Source organism: Oryzias latipes, chromosome 20, assembly GCF_053564925.1.
Source record: "Oryzias latipes strain Hd-rR chromosome 20, Olatipes_Hd-rR_3.1".
In the NCBI taxonomy this organism is placed as follows: domain Eukaryota; kingdom Metazoa; phylum Chordata; class Actinopteri; order Beloniformes; family Adrianichthyidae; genus Oryzias; species Oryzias latipes.
Genome location: NC_136256.1, coordinates 24,047,695 through 24,074,902, shown reverse-complemented (window position 1 = coordinate 24,074,902; position 27,208 = coordinate 24,047,695). Strand labels below are relative to the sequence as shown.

The following is a 27,208-nucleotide window of genomic DNA, read 5'->3' as shown; positions in this document are numbered from 1 at the left end:
CCCCTATCATTGCAGTGGTTTGAATTAGAAGAAGCCCCTACAGGGAAACTCCACTTAAAACTGGAGTGGCTGTCACTGTTCTCCTCTCCTGAAAAGCTGGACCAGGTACAAAAAAAGTACTTTATGTAGCACAGTAATCATTGTTCCAGTGTTAATGCGTCTACTGCTGCTAATCAGGTGCTGCGAAGCGTGCGTGCGGACCGAAGTCTGGCCAACGAGGGACTGTCGTCGGCTCTGCTGGTGGTGTATCTGGACTCAGCCAAGAACCTGCCAGTACGTTCAGATGCTTTTTCATTTCCTAAAATATGACACTGCACAACACATAAACAATACATTAACAGAACCAATTAAACAGCAAATTTGTCTGAGCAAGAAAGAAATATCGCCGTTATTGCATAATTATCCTGCGGGAATAACTACTGGGTCAGACCGCTTTTAGCTGTGACCTGCTGTTTAAGTAGAGTATGACAGTCTGTGATTTGAAGCAGGCCTTAACTGTTTTGGAAATATGTCAACGTTTCTCAACATTGCTGTCTAATAGAGGCCAGAAACTGCGCTTGGGTTTAAAGAATCAAAGAAAAAATGTATAAAATGCAAGATTCTCCTTAAGGGTTCTTGTATTTTTTTATAACAGTAGCTTTTTTTGTTGTTGTTCTGAACAAAATTGTATATTAAAAATTTGGTTTGGTATTTTGGAATTGAGACCCAGACCTATTATGAAGATTATGATTTTTTTTTTAATTTCTACATTAAAAATCTGCTAGCAGATCTTTCTTGTGTCATCTTAAAGTTTTACGTGCACATTTGTTTAACTTGAAATGTTCTAAAACGTAGACGGCCTACATACTTATCATACACCATAAATGCCATTTTTCCCCAGAAACCTCAGAATTTTCTCTCAGGATAAGATCTGTTATTCTTGTCTAGATTTATTAAAGGTTTAGCATTAATAAACATCACCCCCCTCCCCTTTCCCCCTTTTTTTATCTTCAATGAAGTTCGTCTTCTCAGGCAGCTTTGGCTGCGGAAACTTGAGTGAGAGGAGAGCATCTGGCCTCGTCTTTTATGAGGACAATACGTCTGAGTGTAGAACTGTACTCGTGAGTCTACAAGTGTCTCTGCGTCTGTTAGCATCAGCTGTGTGCAGTGATGTGAGCTGAAGATTAACCGCGGCATTCAAAGGTCTCATTAATGAGCTAACACGATGCTTTAAAACCGCAGAATGCAGCAATATTTTTGTAGATTAAATTCTTAATACATCAATTGATTTTATACCTTCTGTATAAGACAATTGCACAGCTTTCTTAGCTGTTAGAGCCAGCATGTAGTTCTACTGAAACGTATGATGTCTCAAGGGAGTAACAACAATCATCCTTGCGGGGTAATAGTGGCTCCTTATTCACTTATACGTTCAGATTTTTGCTTTTTTTCTGGGTTTTTCTCTGTAACCATGCTAACATACCCCAACTAACTATGGATGTGCTTCTTTTCCCCACTTCTCTTGTGGATTAAAGAGCAACTTGTCAGATTTCAGCTATGATGGGCTGAAGCAAGTCTCAGTCTTTAAGGTTTTGAAGGTAATGTGGGAAATTGGTCTGCATGCACAGATCATAGCCCTGTGTCTCACCTGTGCTGGCTCTCCAGTGCACCATCCAGTGTCAAGTCATTGTGCTGATTATTGGACATGTGAAATGTGCATGAGGGTGTGTTATGCCTTGGTTGTGCTGTGCCCTCCTTTTCTCTTAAGCGATATGTTGTTTTCACAGCCCATGCCCCTTGCATGCAGAAGTTTGATATTGCTCTCGGAAATGTTTTTATGAGGCAAAACTGTCTCCTTAGACTTTACACTTATTGCTGTTTGCTCAAGCTCTACACAGATCCATTTGCTTCTTAGTTTCAAAGGTTTGTAGGCAGGTTTGTCGGAGAGAACTTTTCATTTGCAGCTGGACAGCTGCTTCTCTTCCATGTGGAGTTCCACAGGACTCAATTCTAAGGCTTCTACTTTTGTATTTATAATTTACAGGAAGCTTTGCTGTGCCTAAGTCTCTTACAAGAGCCTTTAAGGAAATTAGAGCCTGAATGGTTCCTAATGTCCTCAGTTTTAGCATTGCTCCTCTCCACCTTTCTTTTAGCTCCCACATATCCACTCCTTCCCAAATGCATATTGACCTAGCAGCATCACACCAGTCAAACCTGCATTTCTACCTCTAAGAAAGTGATGCAACCTTACTGTGAAACTTTGTTCTGTGCAAACCGAAAGAAAAAACATGCATTTTGCAGCACGCATACATGTAGATACAGGCTTGTTGACAATCCCCTACTGCAGTTATAATTAACTTGTTCAGCAATCACTGCAGAAAATGACATAGTTTGTTAGTGACACAATTCTTTTCCTTATTTTATTTCTCTGGAAAGAGGCTCTTCTCCACTTCCAGCTAACACATTTTCACGAAATATCTTCCATTGTTGTGATGATTCATAGAATGAAGGAGTGGCACTCGATAGAGTGTGTGCACCTTGTTTTTGTGAGAAGAAAAGATATACATTGCGTCATCAGTCTTACGTCTTTATCTGATTTTAATCTTTATCTCTATGGTGCAGCAGATGTTCAGATTCTTTCTCTACACAGCTTCGTTTCTGATACTCAGCAGTTTAATTGTGCATCTGTTGTTATTCATTTTTAAAAAACACAGTCTGTTTTCTTCCGTTTGTCTTTGTTATCATTAACAGATATCTTAAATGACATATATGTGTATTTTATGTATCTTTAGACATCAGAATACCTCAGTCTTTTTCTGGCCTAATTAACTTTTAATTAACAAATTTCTCCAAATATTGACTTTAAAAAAAAAATTGATTAATAATTCCCGTCACTCCTCACAACAACCTTCATCTTTCCATGTTGTATGTGGAAAAGACCAGTTTCTCAAGAGTGTAATCCTGCCACAGCACATTTTTGAGGTTTTGTGTATTTATTTCCACCCTAAAAGTCTAACAGGACTCCCTGCAGACGCTTGAATACCTTTTTTATGCACCAGCAGCATCAAGCTAGTTCTGATTTTAAAACCTGAATATTTAACTAAGCCATCATGTATTATAACCTAGTACTGAAATATAGATTAAATTTTATTTAATGTTGCTATATTTAGCCTAAATTCTGTTATGTGGTACCCAAACATTGTATGAATTCAAAGTCCATAATCTTCTTGTAGGTAAACTATAAAACTGTCCCTTCTTTTATGGATAGTTTCAATTGTTAATTTAAAAAAAACCTAGATATTGAATAAGTATATAACAAGTCTTTTATTTATGTGTTTGATTGTAATTTAGGAGACCCTCCGCTGAAGGAATTTGAAACACAAGTGCATAATCTAAAAAATAAAAGATACCAAAAAAAATTCTCTGCTTTCCTTTTCGGTTTTGAAGGAAACAACATGTCTGCATAAAACAGGAACAGAGACAACTGCGGTTTAAAGAATGTGACATAGTCAGCTGAGCTGTTAACTGTGACACAGTGAAGATTTATGATCAGCCTTGACATTTTTAGAAAATTGAAAAACGCAAATTTGACAAGGACCAAGTCAGTGTGATAACCTTTAAATGCTAGTGATTTCAGTTATTTACCTTAATTTTAATAATTGTTTTTTTTTATTCAAAGCTTTTTTCCAGATATCATATTGACATTACATCATATTTTACATAAAGTCAGAAAATAGCAAGTTGAAGCATATGTTTTTTTAATGAAAATGCAGGAATATATTTTTAATAGTCAGAAAAACAACCCCCAAACAAGGCGTGGCACTTTTTATTCATTAAAAAAAATAGAAATAATTTGGTATGACAAACATTTTGCCTTGAAAAAACTAAAACAACAAATTCTGTTTGTAAATCAGTTCTTCTTGATAAAAAAAAAAGATATTTAAAGCAAAAGTAAGAGTTTTCTGTTATTATTCCTAACCATCAGAATTCAAGCATGCTAAATGTAGCCATCAGAGGAGACAGTGGCATCCTCTCTGCCTGCAGCCCTGCTCGTCTGTACAATGATCTTCCCTCGTGTTTGATCGACAGACTCTTTCAGCGATTTGTGCTTAACAGAGTCGACAAAAGTGTGTTGAGTGACTGTTATTGAACTGTGTGTCACAGCGAGTACGATCTCTATTTCTGAATGTCTCGCAGTCGGCCAAGAAGAACATCAGTGAACCCAGTCCTTATGTCCAGTTCACAGTCGGGCACAAAACAATTGAGAGTAAGGTGAGTGTTTGTTTGGCTTTTACTTTTTTCTCTTTTATTTTAATACTGTTTGGACAAAAAAAAAACGATTTATTAAAAGATTGAAAGCATCTGTCCAATTAATCCTGTAACCCATTTGTTTTCTAACACCCATCACAGTAACACAAATGATCATAGAATACAAATGATGGGTTGTATGAGACACAATAACCGCTAACTGACTTTTTAAGTTATGAAGTTTGTCCACCAGATATGCCTCATGGGAAATTTACTTTTAGAATTCATAACAACAGAAGTCAATAAATGGAAGCAGCTTCATTAGACGACTCATTGTTGATGAAATGTGGTCCGCATGAAATATTTCACCTGTCAAGATGAGTGCAAAGTAATTGGTATCAAACTGGGAAGAGATGAAGAGTCTTTAGTCATTAATTAAAAAGGTTGTGATTCTGCATTAAAGGAAAAAACAAAAGTATGGAAGGTCAATTAGGAAAAAAATCTGAAGTAAACAAAGATCTGAAATAGATGAAAGGACAGAGTCTCTAAGAGAAACAAGTATTATAAATATGATAGAGAGGTCAGCTGAAATATTTTGTACATAAACAAAAATAAATGAGAGAAAGGAAGGCTCAATTGAAATTAAAAAAAAAGTTGTGGTGGCAAAATTGCTTGTAATTGTATTTCACATTTATTAAAAAAAAAAAGACTGTGAAATGAATTACGTAAAAATTTGTTGAAAACAGTGATGGTTTCCTTAAAAAATATTTTTTTTTGTTTAACATTTAAAGTAAAAACTGGTGGTTTAGGGAAAGTGGGCAGGAAGAAACAACAAGAAAATACAAATTTAAGTTCAAAAGATTTTAATTTTAAGTTAAAAATATTATAAATAATAAAAAGGTTTATTGTTAAAAAATAATGGCAATCCAGAGGTTAAAAAACGAAAGACTTCATTTTATTGAAATTGTGAATATTTCAGAGTTTTTCTGTTACGTATTAGATAAATATTGTACTTTAAAATGTAGACGTGCAGCACAAATGAGATATAAGTATTTGTTTTAATTTACAGTTGATGCTTTCACACAGACAAAATCCAACTGCTGAAAGACCCACTCCGATGAACATTATGTTTTGGGTGTTTTGAAAATGTATTGGTGGATTTTTTCTGATAATGGAGGACATATACAAAGAAAATTAAGATGAAACTTGCATTTCTGAGTTGTTCTGTATTCAAATTGATGTGAATCGGGAGCATTCAAAAAAAACAGCAGAAAAAGATTGTATTTTTAAAAAAAGAGAACATACTGGGCGGGCCACAGACTCCCTGCTCTGCTCCATTCTGATGCATCCACTTGTAGACAACTAGATCCATGTACATCTTTGTTTTCCTCGTCTGAGCTGAAATCCGGATCAAACGTGTACATCTGGATAGCTCCAGTAGTGCTCGCCATTTTTGTTGCGCCGCTGACGTTAGGTTTGGGTGTGTAAGGGGGTGAAAACCAAAGCAGTAAAGCACGTGAACAGAGAGCTCCAACAGTCCCACTCACAACTCAGAGGCAAGTTTCTAATGAACTCCTGCCGCTCTGCAGAAATTATGTCCTAGAAAATGAAACAGGTTTTTAGTTTTTAAATTATTTTGGCTAAAAATGGCAGAATCATGATTTAAATACGACTGAATGCGTTTAAAATGAATCCAAAGATAATGGAAGTTGGTATTTTTATGTGAAATTGAACTAAACTTTTTTTTTAACATTTATTTACCTGTGCAGCAGCTTTTAGACTTCAAATATACCTTCTTTGCAGTATCATCACTGTTTGTGCACATAGAAAAACAAAGGCCTGTCGTTAATATTTATGTTTTGGAGTCATCTGAGAGAGATTGTCTGACTGTTTACCAAAATGCCGCAGAGCTTTAAGACAGCGGAAAGCGCAGATCCAATCCCTGACATATTAAAAACTAAATCTCACTGCAGACAGGAGCAAAACATGACAACATCACCACCAGAGTCATAAAAGTCTGCTGTAAAAGGTCAGACGTGTCCTCAGTTACATTTTCTGCAGGAGTCACAAAACAGTCAATTTTTTGTGAAAAGAACAGGTTTTTTTTTAAACTTTTTTAATCAAAGCTGCAGAATGGCTGCTCTCCTGAGAAACCTTCAAAATTTCTCGTCGTCTTTTGTCCTTGATTTGATTAAAATGTTGGTTGTTTGGCACATCAAACTCTCCAACTACTGAGAGATGGGACTGAAAAACATAAAAAATTAGAACAATTTTGTTCATAAAGGTTCGCTACAAGACCAAGGAGCCCCTGTGGGAAGATTGTTTCTCGTTCCTCGTCCACAATCCCAACAGGCAGGAGTTGGAAGTGGAGGTAAGAACAGGTTTTTACACAGTTCCAGCACAGCTTGATTAAAGTTAATGTAATCAAAAGCTTCCAACTTGTATGAAAGCGGATTTTCTATCGTTTCCAAACAGGTAAAAGATGGGAAGCATAAATCCACTCTTGGAAACTTGACCGTGCCTTTGAGCTCGCTGCTGTCGGAGGAAGACATGACGCTGACTCAGTGCTTTCCTCTAAAGAACTCTGGGCCCAGCTCCACTGTCAAACTCAAGATGGCTCTAAGGGTAAAAATGGACTTTATAGCTTCCTGTTTACGTGCATCATCGATGCACAAGCTTGTGCTTTCAGCCATAAACCTGCAGATTTATACTGGCAGACTTTACAATCAACTTTGAGGGTGAGCTGTTGCAGAAATTGGCTCGAATACTTGCATATTTCAAGTGCAGCTCCACAAGTACTTTTACACTGAATAAATTAATTCTTTATTCTTGTATGAAGACCAGATATCATTTCTAACATAACTCACTAATGATTGTTGCTGCACTTAGGGTTGCTTAAGCTGGGAGTGGTACTTGAGAGCTGTTCAAGGCCCTTGCAAGCATTTCTTTTTAATTGTTTCATTGCTTGTAGCACTTAACCCAAACATTTGACTTAGATTGACAACTTCTTATACATCTCTAAACTCAAAACTCAATAAAAAAAAGCATTTGAGGATGCAAAGATGCTTGTTTTGAAAAAAAAAAAGAGGCAGAGTTAGCGTCTAAAAGCTTCTAAGTCTCCTATAGTACCCTGAGAAAATAAACCTTTTTTCAAATATTGAAGAATATATTAGATCTGTTAATTCCTAAAGAAAACTGAACTGTAAATTGCATTGGCCTTCATAGCACAGAGATGAACTGTATTTCCTAAAACTGATTCCCTGCTGATCACATAAAGCAGTGAATGCAGTGATAAAACACTGACCGACCCTAAAATTTTATTCTTGATATGGAAGATATTCTTTTTTGAACTTTTTGTTTTTCTTTTCTCATCACAACACATAATAAACAACAATTCACTGAGACACATTCGACCATAAGTCCACATCCAATATAGTGCACAGTAATTGTTCTAGTTAAAACAAAAAATTGCATTGAGGCAAGATGAGACATGTAGTTCAGTTAAACAGAAACTTCTAGAACCATGAATAAAAGTACAAAAAAACAACCCCAAAAAAAGTTTAACCGTGTGCCATCTACTGTTCGTTTAAAGACATTTGTATTTAGTTGTGGAGATGTTATCATTTGTGTATTTGATTCTTTGTTTCCATTCAGTTGATGCTACATTTTCCAATTGAATCGGTTAGTTCATAAGGGGCCCAAGTCCAAGAGGTTTGTTTTTCCAGGAAACGATTTTAATTGCATAGCTTAAAGGGAGGCTACACCAAATGATTAATACTTTACCCAGATTTAGCACCAGTTCACAGCTTACAAATGCTATAATATGAAGCACCTCACTTTTATAATTTCAGAGGACTGACAAACTAAAGTCTCTGGACTTGGGCCCTTCTTGAATTAAACAGGGGCAGCTTTTTCCTTAAAGACCATAGAACATATAATATCTCTATTTTGAAAAAAATGGGGACTTGGGCCCCTTTTAAAGTAACTGATTCAATTTCCTGTTATTGTTTATTTTTATACGCAGTATATATATATTTGATTGTCATCAAAGTCTTCTGGGAATACACCAAGCAAATATAATAGGGTACTCAAAGGAATATTATGTTTTACAATTGTTTTAATCTCCCTCTTAATACGTTTCAAAAATTCACTAATAACTGGGCTTTATGGGACAAATTCAACAGCAATTTCGAATAGATGTTGTAAATCAAAATTTGCTTTTCAGGTTCAAAATTATTCAATATTATGGACCTTTAAAGTCCCGCTACGATCATGTGACCATTTAAGGTAAATCTGCTTTATATAAGTCCATCATCTTCAGAGGAAATGCCACAAGAACACAAAAAAACCCACCAAAAACACAATTTTCTTTTAAAAAAGTCTTTCCAAACTTGGTATTAGAACATAAAAAACATGAAAGCCCCTAACATTATAAAACCTCATACCTCCTCATCTATCAAAATCACACCTTTAATTCTAATGCTGTCATCCTTAGATTCTATCTCTGGAGAAAAACGTGTTCTCAGACCTCCCCTCGGCAGTCCAAGTCAGGAAATCGAGTCTCCCTCAGCCCGCCACAGCCTCCTCCCTGCGACCGTCAGTCTCTGACTCCCTGCTCCCGACAACGCCTCAGCACCCCACAAAGAGCTCCACTTTCACACTCCACCATGAGGACGGCGAGCCTTACTCAGCCAGCCCTTGCTGCAGCACCTCAAACCTGAGCACTTGTATTTCTGGTTCCCAAAAACACCTGCGTCACAAGGAGTCCACCCCCAGCCTGGCCTCTGACATCTCGCTGCCTATTGCCACCCTGGAGCTTCAGCAAAGACTTCGGCAACTCCAGAAGTAAAAGCCAGAAAAAATGATGTATAGCTGTCTGTGTGGCTGTATTTTGATTGTAAAATGTTTACCTCCTTTTTGCTTTGTAACATCCCCCAGCAGAGTGGAATTGACACTGACTTTCTGTGGGGTCTTTACAGTGGCTCAGGTCTTGGCCAGTTCCCCCTGGGTGAGGTCCAGCTGACCGTTCGGCACAGCTCACAGAGGAACAAGCTGATAGTGGTGGTGCACGCCTGCCGGTGTGTTCCAAACTGGAAAAAACTCGGATTCTGTTTTCCTATTTCAACTTTTTTATTTTTCTGTTAGATACTAAATAAGAGAATAAATAGGACACAGTTTAACTTTATATAAAATCACTTTATTTTCATCCAAACAGTATGATTTTAAATGTTGGATATTAGCCAATAACTGTAAAAACTTTTCAGAAAACCTGAAGTTATACTCTTTAGGAACTATTCTCCGTGTAACATGGTGCTTGTGTTTCCGTAGTAACTTGATAGCCTTCACCAAAGACAGCTCCGATCCCTTCATACGTCTGTATCTGCTGCCTGACAAGAGCCGGACGGGGAGGAGAAGGACGAGCACCATGAAGAAGACTCTGAACCCTGTTTATGATCAAACGTGGGTTTTCACAGCTTGAAACATCTCCTGTTGTTATTGAGCCATAAATATGTCTGCATTCATTCTTTAGTAAAATAATGTTCTTGTTGTGGTCAAATTTTGTTTTCTTAGGTTTGAATTCAGCGTTTCTATGGTGGAGCTCCACAGAAGAACTCTGGATGTAGCAGTTAAGAACGGAGGGAGCATACTGTTCAAACACAAAGGCCTTTTGGGAAAGGTGAACTTTTTTTCCTCTTTTTTCCTAGTTTAATACATAAAACATTAAAAAAACTTCAAAAAAAGAGCTTAAATAGAGGGACACAATGTTGTATTTGGGATCAATAAATAAATGTAGGATTTATTTAAAAAAAAGAGAAAATAGGAAACAAAAACTTTTATATAAGAGAAACATTCTCAAAAATATTGTATTTGTGAATAGATTTCTAAAAATGAAAGGTGGTTTATAAACAGTCCACGTATCTAAACTAAAAAAAATGCAGGTATAAGATGAAAAGAAAAAGATAAAGTACAAATTAGCAATGCAGCAAATCAGCGGGAAAAGGGAAAAACAAACTGGAGACTGACAAATAACAGACAAATTGCTCATAAAGTTGTATGCATTTATGGTATTTTAGAACATAAAAACCATATTGTGACTTAATGGAAGGGAAATTGAACTGAAGAAAAGAAAATAAGACAAAAAATAACGAGATTGAAAATGCAAATTCCAATGTTGGAATCTTATAAAATTCAAAAACAAAGGAGGAAACAAGGTTCAAAAATCTATCTTATCCATCTTGTAAAATATTTTGTTGTGTTGCTCTTGTTGTTTCTGTCATGGTGTTGCCAACTCCGTTTTAATCATCAAACAGTATTTGTCCTCTTTTTTGCCCTAAATTGTAGGTGTTGGTCGATCTAAGTGGGGACGATATATTAAAAGGATGCACACAGTGGTAAGATGCTCTCTTGTCACTCTTGTGAAAGTCAATTTTGTTGCTTTGAGCATTAATTTTGTTTGTTATTACAGGTATAACCTCAGTGAAGACGGTTTAGCGTCTGAACTCAGAAGAAGCAGTCAAGAGGCCGTCCCTTCATAAGGAAAACTCCCGTCTGCTGTAAAATACCATGAAATGACAGGAAATAGGTTCTGCTGTTGTGTTTATGTATGTTTATATGTAGTTTACTGGAATAATTTCAGCATGAAAAATGATTTTTAAGACATTTCCAGTTTTTTTTTCTTTTTTGTAATGATTAATTGACCTGTCTTCTATTTCTGTTTTCAGTGTTTTATTTAATGAGACTTATTAGATACACAATAACAAGAATTTTACAGGGGTTTTAGTGGCATTATATTTTTAAAATGGGATTTTTTTAGTAAAATCTGCTGAAATTCTTATTTATTTCTGCCCTGTTTAGCAAAATGTGAAAAATTAAATTATAATTTTATTATGAAGTCTAACCAAAGGAACAGAAAGGGAGGCTGAAGTAGCAGTCTTTGTTTGTTGTTGTCAGTCAATGTTGTTTTGTTTAAAAAAAATTGTTCTTTATGCTAGATTTAAAACATTGGATGCACAAACTGTATGCAAATGATAAAATGTTTGTTTTGTATATTTTAGGAGATTTGTGCAATATTGATGGGGGGAAAATTATGTTTTAGGGCTATGAACAAATGTTGTACATTACAAACACTGCAAAAAGGGTTTGCTTGTGCAAAAACATGTCAGTTGAAGAAACTAAGTGAAGACAAAAATGATTGATTTTTCAAAAAGCCGAGAATGCATCTATATCTTTGCTTGTACATGTTTTGTTATGTTGTTATAATTGTTTGAAACTTTGAATACATTTCTTGTTATCTATCCCGTGCCTTAAAAATCCAGTTTTTGTTTTTTTGCCTTCTTTACTATTATTATTTTGAATGATATGATGCCCTGTGACTTTTGAATAAATCCTTTACTCTTGTGAAGCCTGCTTTTATTTTTTTTAACTTTTATTTCTAAAAAGATTAAAAATAATAATAATAATAAAACAATGGAGTAAAAGATAAAACAAAATAAAGCAATGGAGTATTCTGCATTAGATTGAAGTGAAATAACACTTCTGTAGTAGTTTGTCGCCACCGTGTGGGGTATAGGTGGAACTGCAGTTTCCCCTGAAGATGAATGGCGTCAGAGGGCGGGGCTCGTGGATCAGGAACGTATGATGTCATCACGCAAAAACGAATCAAAATTTGCGCGGGGATTGCTGCCGTAATGGTCGGCTGTCACTTCACGGCTGTCGAGACTCAAAACGGATTATAAAAGGGTAAAAAAACGAAATAAAACTAATAATATGAATTTTTGACTTTGGACAATAATGTAAACATTTTGCAGACGTGGATAGATTTTTGTTTACAACTTCTAACAAATGCTAAAGAGAAGAAGACGGCCATGTTTGTTTTCCTTTTCGTAGCTTGTGTTTACTGTAGCCGCTAAAATACTGCTAACAGTGTTTCTGTTGTATTAGAAATCTTCAATTTGGGGAGCAATCATGTCTAAACGAGAGGCGTTTTTAGAAGCCGCTGGTAAAGAAAATGTGGACGAATTTCTTCACTTCATTGAGCTCCACGTAAGTAAAGAGCAGTTGTTTTAAAGGCTTAAGTTTAGGATGTTGTGGGGTGTTTTTAATTTCAACTGAGCCCCTAAAAAAATGAAGTTTCTAAGAAGCAAAAAAGGTACTGGTTTTAGTTTATTCGTAGTTTTATTCCATGTGTTTATTTATTTTCTGGAATTCTAGTTAGACTTGTAATTATTGGATTTTTAAGCCTTGAATGTCAAATTAAAACAAATAAGCAAGCGTGGACGCCAAAAAGTTTTATTTTATATATGATGCATTGCTCAGCTTTAGGTTTTTATTTTTATTTTATGTTTTCAGTTTTAATATCAATGTTTTAGCTACTGTTTTTGTGTGCAAATTTAAAATTTAGATTAAAAAAAATAGCTCATTAAATTCAAACATCTTTTATTTGTCTTTATAATAATAATGATGATGATAATAATAATGATGATAATAATAATAATTATAGATTTTGCCTGTTTTTTATTTAAATGCATAGCATGTAGTTTGCTTTGTGTGACAAGAATTTGTTTTATGATTATTAATATTGTTTGAGACTATTTTTGGTTCTTAATAAACACATATCCAAAATATTAATTTATCCTTTCAGTTTAATAAACAAGTTGTTTCTTTTTCTTATCTTTTTCGCCTAATCTGATTCCATTCCATAACCTGGGGTTTTCTTTTTACTTCTGAGCAGAGAGACACAGCTGAGCCCTTCGACGTTGAGGAGGTGGTGCAGGAGATGCCCAGTAACCAGAGAGAGGTTTTGTGGGGGAGACTGGAGTCTCTGCTTCAAAACACCCTGAAGGATTTGCCTCCACAGCACTCAGAGGAGCAGGACATGGAGCCAGACTCGGCTGCAGTGCTGGTGACAATTTACTCATCAGAAAGATTTTTCTTCTTAAGCTTAAACTTAACTAAATAAACTTGTTTGTAACATTGCATTTCTTTTATACAGAATCACATTTAGCTATAGGAATTTTCCATCTGTTGAGATCTTCTCATGCATCCATCCCACAACTTCTCTTTCAGAAACATGCCACTTCTGTCGTGGATGCAGTGACGCTGGTGGCTGCAGCATCTGTAAAGACTTTACAGGAAGGAGACACCTATAATGAACTGCTAAAGATTGCTCACAGTCTTCATGGTAAGGTTTTTAAATATAAATCTACTAGTTTCTTGTTTTTTACAGCCATTTTCTTTGAACATTTTTTTGTTAATCCCTTTGACAGATTATTGCAGAGACGTTGGGGATTTAAAAGCAACACTATATACAAAAATGAGCCCAAATATTGTGTTACATCCACCAAGCATGAAGAGTTCCTCTTTCTGCCTGATTGTTGAACAAAATTTTCCATTTTCTGGTCATAAAAGTAATCAATTTTGTAGACCTTGCACATATCATGTTGATGTACTTCACGCCTTGTTTCATTGTTCACATTTCCACCTAATTTAAAGCTAAATGGGTGGCCTTCTTCTCTTCTCTCTGAAATATCAATCCAACTTTCATTGGATTTTTTTTCAGAAGCATAACATTCTGTTTAAAAAAAAACATTTTAGTTTGTGATAAAGACGTCCAGTTTGCTAGTTTTAAGGCACACAGCTAGATGGCATAGTTGTCTTATCTTAGGCTAAATGCATCATTGGCTGTTTAGTTTCTTTACAGGTTTCACAGCAGGGTAGGTTTTTGATCACATGACACTCATCCATGTAAGCTTGACCTTGAACTCACACTTAACTAAACTGCAAAGAAAATGTTTAAAAAATTACCCTTCAGCATGTTTTAAAACAATTATTTGCAAAACTTAATTTGAGCCATTAAAAAATATCCTGGACATCTGAATTTCAGACTTACACCAGTTGCATTTGAGTGAATCTCAGTGAAAACGTTCTGCTTGGGTTCTTTCCTCAGAATTCCTGGAGCTGCTTCCTGTGTTAGGGGTTCCTCTGCAGGTCCACATACAGACTCTGTATGAGGCCTGGTGGAAGAAGGGCCTGCAGGACATGGAAAAGTTTGGTCGGGCTGCTTTCCTCATCTCTCTGCAGAAGAGCTTCACTGCAAAAAAGCCAGTCAGTAACATCTCTCATGAAGTTCATGAGATCCAAGGCAAAAAAGAGGCGCGGCTTCAGAAATAGAAGTATTGGGACCAGGTGGCTTTATCGTTTTTGTCTTTTTATTTTGTCAGGGGGCTGAAATTCAGAGAGTGTGGAGCCTCCATGATGTGCTCCTGACTCTGGATTACATGTCAGAGGACAACAAGCAGATCAAAGACCTGTTGCTTCAGTGCTTTCAGCGTCCTGCTTACATTCGAAGCGATGATGTGAGTCCATTGATGTTTAGTGGCTTTGTTTCTGTGATTCACGGCCGGTCATCACTGTGGCTGCAGCTTCCTCACTGAGCCGTCAGACTGATGACGAGTGCTTTGTTACAGGGAAAGCGATTCCTGGTGTTTCTTTTCAGCTGGAGTCTGGACTTCATCTGGGCTATTCATGGCACCTTTAAAAACGAGCTGGAGTTTTGTAACAAGTAAGACGAACGCTTGATCCTCATGAATGCTGGTCTGATTTAAGATCAGGTAATTTACTTGGTAAGCGTTGTGTTCAGGGGCTTGACCACTCATATCGCAGAGATCTACTTCAGAGCATGGAAGAAGGCTGATGGGGATTTCCTGGAGAAGATTGAGAGCGTGTGCATACAGGATTTTATGCAGAACGCCATCTTTCTTCATAGAATGTCACCTGTTTATGCCAAAGTTCGGGAGGTATTCTACAGAAAACGGCGTTTTGTTTTTTTGGTAAATCTTTGCAGAGTCTGTGAGCCAACTGTGGTGTTTGTTTCTCATTCAGATTGTGAGCTATTTCCACACAAAGAAGCGCTCTCCCAATGTGGACAAGATGCTCCATGACCTCTACAAGCCAATACTCTGGAAAGCTCTCAGCGTACGCATGCGTTGATGTTGCATTCATGCTGGCGTTCTTGTATTTTGCATTGTTTAAATGTTTTGTTTTTTCAGGCTGCCAATTTTGAGGTGCGAGCGAACTCCACGTTTCTTTTCACGGAAGCTTTTCCGGTCCATGACCCCGAGCAAAGCAAAGAGAACATAGACATGAACATTCAGAGGCAGCTGGACACTGCAATGGTGAGGCATTAAAATTACAATATTCAACATTTTTACTATTTCAGGAAAGTTAAAAATAGATTGTTGAATTCGTATCCTTTCTCAGGGCCTGCTTGATGACCCTCACCCCACTGTGCGCTCCGGCGCCATCTTGGGCGTCTGTAAAATCCTGGCAAAGTACTGGGAGCTCCTCCCTCCAGCGATCATCACGGACTTCCTGAAGAAGCTGGTGATGGATCTCGCCGCTGACAGCAGCTCACCGGATGTCCGCTGCTCAGTATTCAAGGTGGGGAACATCCCTTGACTAGTTCTGCTCGCAGATCGTCTTGAAAATAATAATTAAGGAAGCTGAAGTCATGTCAAAATGCACATCTCTTTGCCCGAATCCCAAATATTAGCGCAAGCTGCTACCACTTTAACAGAGGTATCTGCTTCTGCAAATAAAGCTTTAAAGCTTGAATATGTGCACAAAAATCTACAATATTCAACATTTCTATGGAGATGTAAGTCAAATGCATACATTCTAATTATGCAATTCAAAGCCAACAGTTAAGATGGGAATGTTTCTCAAAACATTGTTCATTTCAAATTGTAGAGCAAACCTGAAATACACGACAGGCCTTTTAAATATAAAAAAAAATCAATTAAAATTACAAGATAAAAGCCAAAGTCCTTCAAAAACGATGTTAATATGTTGCTTAAACTGTCTAGCCAATCTGTCTTTGGTCAATTAAATAAAGTCAATGCCAAAATATTAATACTCAGCAAAAATGCCCTTATTGATAAGAGGACAAAGAGATACAACAGTGGATTTATTGCTGTCAATCACTATAAATTGATGCTTTTTTTGTCTTTTTTATATTCAGAATAAATGTAAAAAAAAATCAGGAAAGCCTAATATATTTTTATTATGATATATGTTTGTTTACTATGTTTGTACTGCGCACCAACATCTACTTATATGTCTGTTTATCCCCATCAACACTAAAATCTAAAGACGTTTTAAATGTGGTTAAAAATGCTGTAAAATAAAGATGTTATAATTACATCTTTGTTTCTCAGTGTCTGCCTTTAGTGCTGGACAACCCTCTGAGTCACCCCCTTCTGGAAAAACTCCTGCCCACTTCAAAGTACAGCATCCACGACAACTCGGAAAAAGTCCGCATAGCTTTCCTCGACATGCTCATCAAGGTTAAAGCTGTTCGTGCCGCCAAGGTACTGTTTACATTTGTTTTCTGTCTTTTGCCCAATAATTACCAAAATAAGATGACATGATGGAAAACGTCACAGTGAACAAATAAAACAATCCTGTAACTAGAGGGTTTGTCACACAAAACATAAAAATAACCTCTTTCCACGTATCCAGTTCTGGGACGTGTGCAGCATGGACCACCTGATGGCCCGCCTGGCTATAGATTCTCAGTCTGTGTCCAAACGGATTGTGGACTTGCTCTTTAAGTCCTTCTTCCCCGTCAACGAATCGGAGAAAGAGTGGTGCAGCAGGTGCATCACCCTCATCCAGATGAACCCCATGGCGGCCAGGAAGTTCTACCAGTTTGCACACAAGCACACAGCCCCCACTAACATAAGTAAGGACTTCCGGAATAGACGGAGTTTTCCATTTAAAGTCTGTTCTCCACCTGGTGCTTCTTTCTTTCAGTAAAGCTGATGCTGGTTATTCGGCGGTCTCTGAACAGCTGCGTTCAGGTCAACTGTGACATGATGGACATCACTGACAACAACAAGGAGAACAGCATAGTAAGAGACAGCAATCTGGAGACAGTTAAATGAAAAACTTACTTTTTACTGTTTCATAATTTGTATCATTGTAAAAACTTAAAGACCTACTCCAATCATCTTTTGAGCGCTCCCAGTGGTCTTTTAATTACAATTATGCCGTTTTTAGCCTCATTCTCCAAACAAAAAACTGTCGTTTCTAGGACATAGTTTCTGCAAAGCAGCTATAGTTCATTCAAAATTCAAAACTGTTGGCGTACGGTAAGCCTGCCCCATTCCCATCATGCATCTGTTTACACTCTCTCCTCTAACCCCAACCTAACATTACCGCTGCAGCAAAACGGCGAGCAATATCAGAGCTATTTAGCCACACCGTTTTGAACCAGATGCCAGCTCAGTCGAGGAAAATGAAGACGTACGTGGATCTAGTCCTCTTCAGGTGGATGGATCGGGTTGGAGCGGAGCAGGGAGCTTGAGGCCCGCCCAGCGAATTATCAACGTAAAAATCTGCTCTGCTTTTTCCCCCATCTGTTTCAGATTCACAACAATTCCAATAAAGAAGTGAAAATTTAAGCTTGACTTTCTTAAGTTATGTCCTCCATCAGAAAAATGACACAAGAACACGTTCAAAAAGTCCATAAACTCTATTTTCTTTGGAATGAGTCTTTAATCATTTAAAAAAGTAATAAGAAACCTGACACCAATGAATTTATATAGATTCCACATATTTAAACCCTTTTATGAAGTATTGTAGCATTAAGTTTTAAATGGAACAATTGTTACGTGGAGAAAGATGAATCCAGATCTAAAATAGGAGGCATGCAATGACCAAAAAACACCTGCTGTAAATTTAATTTTACATTTAATTTTTTGACTGCAAAGCCATTTCAACAAGTGATTTTAAAGACTGCGCTACTGTTAGCCAAACACAGCTCATGTACCGGTACGTCTTTGGAGCCGACTTTCCTGCTTAAGCCTTACCAAGGAGCCGATGGGTTCAGTTTTGTGTTTGATGCACTCTATCCCATAAATACGCTGCATTCCATTCTGCTCATTTGCGTGTTTATTTCTTGTTATAAAAACTGTGGAACAAAAAAAAAAAAAGTAAGATTACTTTGAAAATAGTTGTGACAAAGTGGTGTCAAAATAGCATAACAAAAAAAAAACATTGTCGCAATAAACAAATAAAAAGTAGCCTAAGCTTTCCTCTCCTCTCTTCAGTACCAAGTGCAGGTGAGCGGTTAGTTTTCAAACCTGTCACACTGTCGCTAATTCACAAATTTAAAAGGTGAAATGTGCAAAACGAGGAAAAAATTAGGAAATGTGCAAAGAAACTCCCTATAATCTCATTTAGAGTTGGCATAAATGCCTTCTTTTTTACAGCTAAATGAATGTTCAGGGATGCAACGGGAAAAAAAAGCTTCTTTCATTGCTGAATCTTATTGTGAAATAGCTGCAGTTAATCTTGATTTAACGGAAATAATAAACAAATGTAATGAAACACATTTGTTTGTTATATTTGGAATTGAAAGGGTTGTTCTATGTGTGTCTGTAATAATTGAAGTCCAAAGTAAGCTTTTATTTTGCAGGCCCCCCCTGTTCATTTAGGTCAGGACATGGCTCTTGTGGCGGGGCTGCTGGAAGTTGTGGTCATCCTCTGGAGAAGTGTTGAAAAAGCACTGAAACACAACGAAGAGGCGTACAAGTACACATCAGCCAAGTTTGGAAATGTTATGTCCAAGTATTTCCAGGCTTTTGAGGTATTTCTTCTGCAGTGTTTTGTTTTGTATACTTTTTAATGAGATGAGTGTTGATCACACTTGACTGTTTTTCAGGATGAGCGAGCCACAGCTCCTCTGATCAAACTGGCATCATTTCTGCCTCCAGCTGCAGTTCCAACATTTAGGTGAGCCTCAGAAGAATTCTATATGGTACTTTTTTGGGTTTTTTTTGGCTTCACTTGTCTTTTTTTTTCTCTGTCTAGCTGTGGAGTCCTGTCAAGACTCAGGAAGATGGAGTCTGGAGTGGCTCCGGAACAGTACAGCCAGCTGCTGGACTGTATCTGCAGCTGGGGACAGGCTGCTGATGTCCTTGAACTGATCACTGACTGGCTCAGCGCATCTCTTCCCAAGCAAGCGGTCAGTCACTAAAGTCATCCTGCAGGTTTGGTTTTGACTCGAGAGCTTTTTTGGTAAAACAATAAAACAACTTATCAACATCAGGGAAAGGAGGGTTCTCGCAGAAAGGTTCGTATTCAAGAAAGTGTGGAGGCCAAACCAGACCTGGCTCTAGCATACCTGGAGGACCTTTTCAGCCACACGCCAACCCGAGATAAAGTCCTTGCTCTTGGTGAAAAACCTCTGAAGCAGCTCCACACAGTGCTGGGCAGTTGGAAGGTATCATCGATAGATTTTCTATCCATTTAGCTTTGTCTTTGCTCTTGTGTCGTCAGCTTAATCTGTGTTTTCTCAATGCAGTCAGTGTTGTACAGTCACCTCAGCTCCACCACAGAAATCCCAGAGTGTCCCAGCACGGAGACGGCACTGAAAGCGTTTATGTTCCACGGTCGCCTTGGTGCTCATTTACAACATAACGTATGTTTGATTTTTTTAAATATTTTTTATAACTTGAATTTTTTCAATCTGAACCAACTTGATCATGGATATGCAATCTTTTAGCACCTTCCTTCTACTTTATGAACAAGTTTAGCTTTTTAGTTTACTGAAAAGGTAATTACAGGTGGGAACTGATCTCAGTAAAAATAAGAATATTGGCAAAAAGAATAATTTTCATGAAGACAAAGCCGCACTCAAAGCTCCAGACTGTAAATATTTCAACAATTCTTTGAATCTGCGTGACTAAATTTACCAGCATGACTTGGAGATCTGACCCGTGCTTTTATTTTTATCTCGTATCTCATAAAACGCAGCAGGAGAGGGAGAATTTGGTGTTTCCAGCGAGTCAGAAAGAAACGATAGCGAGTGCTGTCAACCTTCATCTCAACAGCAGGGGAGAAGAACAACAGCATGCAGACTGTCATCTCATGTCTGCTCATGGAAAAAAAAAATCCTTTTTCTCTCTCTGTGTTTCAGAAGAAAACAATCCTTTTGCGACAAAACTGCTTAAAATTTGTTATGCTTATAATAAACGATCAGATTTCAGATTGTGAGGAAGATTTAGTTCTTTAATGGGGAAAGCAATCAAATAGTTATCATTAGGGGGAAATAAATGACATCCAGTCAATATTACTGGGTAATGAAACAACATTTTTAAAAGATAAGTTGCAGCTTACTATGAATTATAAATAAAATAGTTTTGAAATCATTTAAAATAACTAGTATTTTCAAAACAGGTAACACATAGGGGTGCAATGATTCATTTTAACGATTCAATTCCTATAATTTGGGGTTGCTGATATGATTTATAGTCGATAATGGTTCATTTTCAACAATCCAATTCATGAACCTAATCCTGTTTCGAAACTTCAACCGGTGTGACTCAGAGATAAATACCTGCAGCTGAACACTGCAGCTGACGTTTTCCACATTCCTGGCATTTCTTGCAAGATAGTCAAGTGTACGGTAAATTGAATATGTGTACAAACAAGCAAGTAAACAAGACTTAATGGCAAATCCGTTCACATTTTGCCTTTCTAAAGTTCAGCCCACTGTTCTTTTCCACACCAAAATAATACGAACTATTGGAACATTCAAAGTGTTTCCACACACTGAACTGGATTGATGGACTGATATGTTTTTTTGCTGTCATCACGTATGTTGTCCGCTGTGATGTCACTTTGTAGTTTTTGCATTATAGTGAAATAAAACTACAGTGTTTCAATCCGGATTGTATTTTCCAATATCAATTATAATGTATAATTTTTAATTTTGAAGTAATTGTATAGTTCTCTTCAATTAATAATTTATCCCAGACAGATCGACCTGTTTGGATCGTAAGAGTATAAATCAATGAAGTCGATTAATTGTTACACCTCTAGTTAGGCAAACAAATGTGTCCAAAAATCGACATAACAATTAACTAAATGAAAGTGTAGACCTTGTTGCTTTAAAGCAAATACTTTATTAGAACTAATTTTCTTTTATTTTGGTAAATAAAGTGAAAAACGTTTCTTTTTAGTGGTGAGTAAAAGGAATAAAAGCTTTTGCTGCTTTGACATGTTCTGTTTGTACGTCTAAATGTTGACGTCGTAAACATTTATACTCCTGTTAAAAACGTATCTTTATCTCTTGTGCGTGCTGAAGATAATGTGCAGATTTATAAATAACAAAAACAATATTAGTAAAAGAATAATTCTTCTCTCGTTTCCTTTCTTCAACACCTTCTGGAGCAGTTTCGACTTCACACATTTCACCAGCTGACTGCTTTAACAGCCAGTTTCTTCCTGGCCAGGAGCCTGTTCCTTCTGCTTAGCTGTAAAAAAAGTTACTGTCGAAAATAAACCGAAGGCTTTTGCTTTATTTCCTAGCTGACAGAAGGCCGGGAGTACCTGCTCTCCCTGGAGCATGTGGCAGTCTGGGTAGCAGACAGGGTGCTGCCCTTTCTGACTAAACAAACCGGCAGCAACCAGGAGGAATCAGACAAGTCACAGTTGCTGGCTGCTCAAATAATTGAGGTAACATCTGCTTTTCCTTAATTTTATACACAGCTGGACAATATTTAGAAGGGATTTTAGTGTTGATCTTTTCCAGATTAATGCAGAAAATGTAGCCTGTTTGCCAAGAATCAAGTGTTTTTATCTGTCAAGCGGAGAAAATGTCTCACAACGAGATATGAGGCTGTGTTTGTGTCACTCAGGGGTGTGGTCTTAGCTCGCATAAGCAAATGTGTCATGTGTGCGTACGAGCAGCCATGTCTTTCCCCTCAGAATCACACCAGCGGGAGGCCTATCGCTTTAATAAACGCCTGTTCGCTTTCCGTCTACGACAGTCGGAGGCTTTTGCAATCCGTGCAGCTCCAGTTTTTTTTTTCTCCTTTTCATAAAGAAAGAGTGAAATGCGGATAAACGCCGGCGCATTTTAGCAAGGTTATTTATGCAGATTATTGTCAAACCCTGTGATGTGATTTCCCAGCAGGCAGATTCAATCAAATGCTTTTGTTCCTACAACTTCTGGCTTCTTCCTTTCAGAGCAGCACATTTCCCCTGCAGATAAAAACAGTTTTTAGTACAGAATTTTGTCTTTTTAACCTCCTCCTTCCACATCTTGCAGTTCTGCTGAGTGAATTTTGTCTCGTTCTGCTTCTGTCCCCACTCACCATGTACAAAACTCTCCGTTTTATTTCTTATTCTTTGCCATTTCTTAGTTCACTGTTTCTCCAGTCTGACTGATATCAAAAGTGTTTCTAACGTCTAACATTTGTACATTTTTTCCAGAGCTTCTTAACCGTGTGTTGTGATGTTATTCTTGTGGATTTGGGCGATGAGAAGTTCTACAGTGAAATCCTCCACCTGTGCTCAGTCCTCCTCCTCTCAGGTGAGGGTTTTAAAAGTGCCTGTTCGGGGTCAGAACTCTTCCATATAATCTGGTGAACCGTTGTGCTTTGATGAAAATGGGAAAAAAGAAAAACCTCTTTCCACGCGTGCAGAGGGAGGCTATCGATGCATCCCTGCTGTGCTGCTGATTCTAAAGGAGGTGGCAAACAGTAAAGTACCCGAGGACAACAACCAGAATCAGGAGAGCAAGGAGGATCCAACTGCTGTCATTCTGGGGGTGGTGGCCAATATTTTCCAGAAGATAATCGAGGTTTTGGCAAAGAGGCTTCGAAAGGATCCAGAGGGGGGAAAACAGGCATGTTGTCCTCTTTACTCTCTTTTGTGAAGGCGTTACATTTCTTTGAGGTTGCTGTTCTTCGTGTCTCCTGGTTCAGCTGTGTCTGTCAGTCGTCGCGGGTATGAGAGACTTCCTCCAAGTGGCACAAACCTGGGACAGAGAACCTCTCAGTGGAGTCCTCTCTACCATTTTTGCCATCATCATTGTGGAGAAGAGACGTGTTCTCCAAAAGGTTTGAGATGACTCGGCTAAAATAAAAAAGTGTAATTGAAGTTAATGAGAGAAATGCCTCTTCTAAGCTTTTAGTATTTGGATTTTTATCAGATTGCTCATCCAGAGGAAGTGATCGCCCCACAGTCAGTAGATGAGATGCCTCCTTTGTCCAGCACATTGCTGTCGGTCATTCTGAAGTCACCACAGATTACAAAGTATGGCCTTAAAAGTATTTTAAAACATTCATGAAAAACATGTCATAGATGCTGAAATGCTTTCTTTCTTCTCTTAGGTCATTTCTGACAGAGGTGGGCTCATCTTTGGACTCTGAAGCCATAAGCAGCCTCTCTGAGCTGGCTGCCGTTCTGCGTGTTTTAGCAGTTATCAAGGGGGGTGGGTTGAGTCACCAGAATATTTATTTTAAAATCAAGCTCATGTTAAAGAAAATCTATATAAATATATGTATAAATGTTGTGTTTGTCCATCTTTAGCCAAAGGTTCTGAAGCTGGGCTGAAGAGTGCAGCGGTATCCATCCAGCAGCAGATCCACAAATACGCCATCTCTGATGAAGACGATGGAGAAATCCAGAGGTGAGAAACAGGAAAAAAGCATCTTTTTCGTACTGGTAATTCTTCATTTGACTAATTTCACTCCCTTTGTTGCTTCAGGGCCATCTATGAATCTTCAGTGAAGACTTTGAATGAGATCCTGCATTTATAACATCAATTTGTTGCCATGGTGAACAGGAAGCTATTTCCTCATTTTTCATATTTGTGTCGTAATTAGAAGCAAAGAAATCACAATATTGGATGAACTTGACGGAAAACAAGCATATAATGTTCCAGTTTCTCTAAATGGATTTTTAAATATATACTAAAGCTTTTGTATTTCCTTCTTTTCTCTGTTTACTTCCCTCCTCACAGTGCGCATGTCTTATTTTGTCAAAGCAAAAAGCTTTGACAATGTTTAAAAACATGGTGACTTAAATGAACAGAATTGTTGTCTGTTTTTTTCCACGATCCTAATTTACATGTTTTCTTGTAAATCAAAACATCACTGCATGTTTTTATATCTAGTTTTTAATCATTACAAACTATAAATCAATATAAGTAAGATGTGTCTGTTGGGTAACTATCACAGCTTTCACCCCTATAGAGGAATATTTTTTATCTCATTATGCAAAAATGCTTATATGAACTACATGATTCAAATTTTATAGATTATTTAGGTTTGTTTGAGTGTTTTGGAGGTCAAAGCTTAGAAATATGTTCTAAATTATATTTTATTTTCCATAAATGGTGTATTCAATTTTCAGGTGCTGATAGTGCACATCTCTGTTCAGTAAATAAAGCAAACTCACAACACCATTGTCATGCCTGTAACAAGTATAGTAATCAGGTGTTTTTTTTTAGGTTTCTTTTGGCGTGGTGCGTTCACGCCTCCCGGTAAAAACCATTCAGAGCGCTCTCCTCATCTCATGTGTCTGTTTGACGTCAGTAACCTGGGCGGGGCTCCTCTGTGAGGCTGGTTGCTGTTTGTGGTGCTGAAACAACGTCGGTGTTGTTACCCCTCAACATACCTTTAAAAAAATGCCAATTTAAGACCCCCCAGACCGAGCAGCAGACCCCCGCGTGCGTCCAAACATGCCGTTTTAGCGAGCCATGGATTCGGGTTCGGCTTCTTGAGCAGGAGCGGCATGGATTCGCGGTGGTGTCCCATCTTCTTCACTGCATTGGCTGTAAGCCTCTGCCCCTCATCTGCCCTCGCCGATAGAAAATTCGGTAAGTAAATATTACATCTATTTTTTTCTATTATTTGTTGTTTTTTGATCCAAATAGTGTTGCGGGTTCGTTTCAGCCTCTGTCCATGGTGCTGAATCCTTCAAACAGTCTCTTATAATGCATGACTGGATTAAAACATGTAGTCTCTGGACAAAAGTTCAGATGAGTCCCACGTGAATTGAAACATTTAGTTTTAAGCCGATGAAAGTTGAGAACTCGAGGTTTCCTGTAGTGATAAAAAAAAGATCTATCAGACAAAGTTACGTAATCTTTCAGGCTCTTACGCACAAAGTGTTTCTTCCAATACTTTTTTTTAAACGTGCTATACAACAAATATGACTTTATTTAACAATAACCAGTGAATGAAATGCGCACAAATTACTTTTAACTGCTTTGTAACAAAATTACAGTGTCATGTAAAGAAAGTGTGACATTTCAGGAACCTTTGTTGGTTCCACCTGTAATGTTTTAAATGCAGGAAAAACATGAATGACCACTTTGGTACATAGAGGGATGGAAATCCACCTCACAGCTTTGGTCTGCCAGTTGAAATCCGGTTTCCCACCGTTTCACTGTGAATGTAGCACTTCTTTAGCACCTTCTGGTCTACAGTCAGCAGCCAGAACACTACAGCACAAACTTTATTATGAGCCAGAGGCAAATATAGATTTCCGGCTGACTGATGATTCATACAGCTACTGAGCTCCATACCGTCCTGTATATTTAGAACAGGAGAATATTTAATTCCTTTCTTTCAATCTTTATTGTTTTTTGATCACAGATTTAGACATTAGTCATCAGTAAGAGATTGGTCTTCTTCCCTGAATTTTTTTTCTCCTTAAACCATCACATTTTGTTTCTCTAATTGTCTTAAATATTAAGGTTTCAATTGTCAATGCACTTCTAAAGAAGAGACGATTTTATTTTTATTTTTTTTATTTATTTTTGGTAATGAGTCCCACTAAGAATTATCACAACCCATTTGAAAATTTTAAATCTCATTGTTCTGGTTCAATAAAGGTATGTATCCGAGGAAACACTGCTGTAGACATTTATACTGGCTGTGAGTTTAATGTTAGACAAGGTTAAAATTTCTGCAGTTGCAGCGTCTCCTGCAATAATGTTTGGAAAAAAAAGTAGCTTCAACAAATTTGTTTTAGGCAACATCCAGTCAGTCATTCATCCATTCAAACATGGTTGCAGTTCAAATCGACCCACTTAAACTGATTTAACAAGCCTTTACAAGGTCTTTGGATGCCAACATGGCCGCCGCTGGCCAAGTATATGCGTTTTTGGACCGTTTTCTGAAAACACTACAGATCAGGGGTGACAGACTTCAGAGCTCACAAGCCATTGACCCGTTTCATTTCCAACTGCTCCATCCCTTTCAGCATCTTACCGGCAGAACACCTGATCCATATAATTTGAATTACTCAGGATGGGGGTAACTGGATAAAACCAGCAGGACATAGTCCCTCATAGCAACCTTTGATATTTGTAGTGTCTAAATTTAAAGAGTATTTTTCAGTTTTGTACAAAGGCTATAAAAACATACATTTTGGTGCCCTAACTTTCCTATCCAACGATATTGAGCGAAGAGAGAAGAAAAAATAAAAATAGTATGTGGCGGCTTTGTTGGTGGCCTATTGGATGTTTGGCTTTAAGGCATAAACACGTGTCACAATAATTAAACTGCTAGATTTTGAAACTGGAGTGTGAGTCTTCCTGTAGAGACTATTTAAAATTGGCTGAAACAGAAGAAATGAAAAGAAATTGTATTATTTTGTTGTATTCAACTGCAGTTAATATAATTTGGCAAATGTGGAAAATATTTTGAAAACATTTCTTCACAACCATAAATAGGCCAATTTTGATTTTATTTGAAGATATTAAATCCAAAATGCCTTTACTCCTTTCAAAGCATTTAAAGAGCCAGGTGCTTCCAATCCCCCCTTGATTTCTGATTCATTAACAGGTGGGATCACCTGCCTAAAAGCAAGTGTTTGATTATCTGGAGCTTGAAGTCAACTTTAAGAATTGGATGCTGATGTGAGCTTTTCCCAAAAGATTTGACTTCTTGTGAGAAGGTAAAAATGCTGTGAATAAGGAACCCCTTAAGTTACTCATTGTTTTTTTAGAAAGTTGAAAAATATAAATATTTCCTTACTTGAGAAAAATTCAATTTAATGTGGAACTGGAATGTCTTCAAAATAATGCCTGGATAAGGATGGGCTGTTGGTTCACCCTTTTCTAACTTAACACTGAGTTGGTAGTGTCATACAATACCTCTCCACCTAGAAAAAAAAG

General features: G+C 37.4%; 3 protein-coding genes across 7 annotated transcripts in view; all 3 read left to right on the top strand.

The window, feature by feature from the left end:
• esyt2b (extended synaptotagmin-like protein 2b) overlaps positions 1-11,629 on the top strand; it is a 34,915-nt gene extending 23,286 nt beyond the window's left edge. For 2 of the 4 annotated variants that reach the window (XM_023950030.2, XM_078938191.1), the window contains 11 exons: positions 16-105; positions 178-273; positions 4,177-4,251; positions 6,512-6,598; positions 6,703-6,852; positions 8,723-9,072; positions 9,207-9,305; positions 9,556-9,687; positions 9,799-9,904; positions 10,570-10,619; positions 10,694-11,629. In XM_023950030.2, the coding sequence (XP_023805798.1) occupies positions 16-105; positions 178-273; positions 4,177-4,251; positions 6,512-6,598; positions 6,703-6,852; positions 8,723-9,072; positions 9,207-9,305; positions 9,556-9,687; positions 9,799-9,904; positions 10,570-10,619; positions 10,694-10,763 (1,305 nt within the window). In that variant the 3' untranslated portion in view covers positions 10,764-11,629. Of the gene's footprint in view, positions 1-15; positions 106-177; positions 274-998; positions 1,101-1,514; positions 1,578-4,176; positions 4,252-6,511; positions 6,599-6,702; positions 6,853-8,722; positions 9,073-9,206; positions 9,306-9,555; positions 9,688-9,798; positions 9,905-10,569; positions 10,620-10,693 lie in introns of all 4 variants that reach the window. The other 2 variants (XM_023950029.2, XM_023950028.2) reach the window with 2 other exon arrangements.
• A 200-nt stretch (positions 11,630-11,829) lies between these two features.
• ncapg2 (non-SMC condensin II complex, subunit G2) lies at positions 11,830-24,487 on the top strand. Its single transcript, XM_004081118.5, has 27 exons — positions 11,830-11,967; positions 12,169-12,270; positions 12,959-13,129; positions 13,294-13,408; positions 14,174-14,331; positions 14,448-14,582; positions 14,694-14,788; positions 14,867-15,023; positions 15,109-15,201; positions 15,276-15,401; positions 15,487-15,666; positions 16,443-16,595; positions 16,747-16,969; positions 17,041-17,138; positions 18,707-18,877; positions 18,953-19,023; positions 19,102-19,255; positions 19,340-19,513; positions 19,595-19,711; positions 21,604-21,750; positions 22,510-22,609; positions 22,722-22,924; positions 23,004-23,138; positions 23,231-23,334; positions 23,412-23,512; positions 23,611-23,710; positions 23,789-24,487. The coding sequence occupies exons 2-27, from the start codon at positions 12,193-12,195 to the stop codon at positions 23,838-23,840; spliced, it is 3,411 nt and encodes a 1,136-aa protein (XP_004081166.1). The 5' UTR covers positions 11,830-11,967; positions 12,169-12,192; the 3' UTR covers positions 23,841-24,487.
• A 128-nt stretch (positions 24,488-24,615) lies between these two features.
• ptprn2 (protein tyrosine phosphatase receptor type N2) overlaps positions 24,616-27,208 on the top strand; it is a 122,983-nt gene continuing 120,390 nt past the window's right edge. For both annotated transcript variants that reach the window (XM_078938187.1, XM_020712453.3), the window contains exon 1: positions 24,616-24,901. In XM_078938187.1, the coding sequence (XP_078794313.1) occupies positions 24,817-24,901 (85 nt within the window). In that variant the 5' untranslated portion in view covers positions 24,616-24,816. The remainder of the gene's footprint in view (positions 24,902-27,208) is intronic.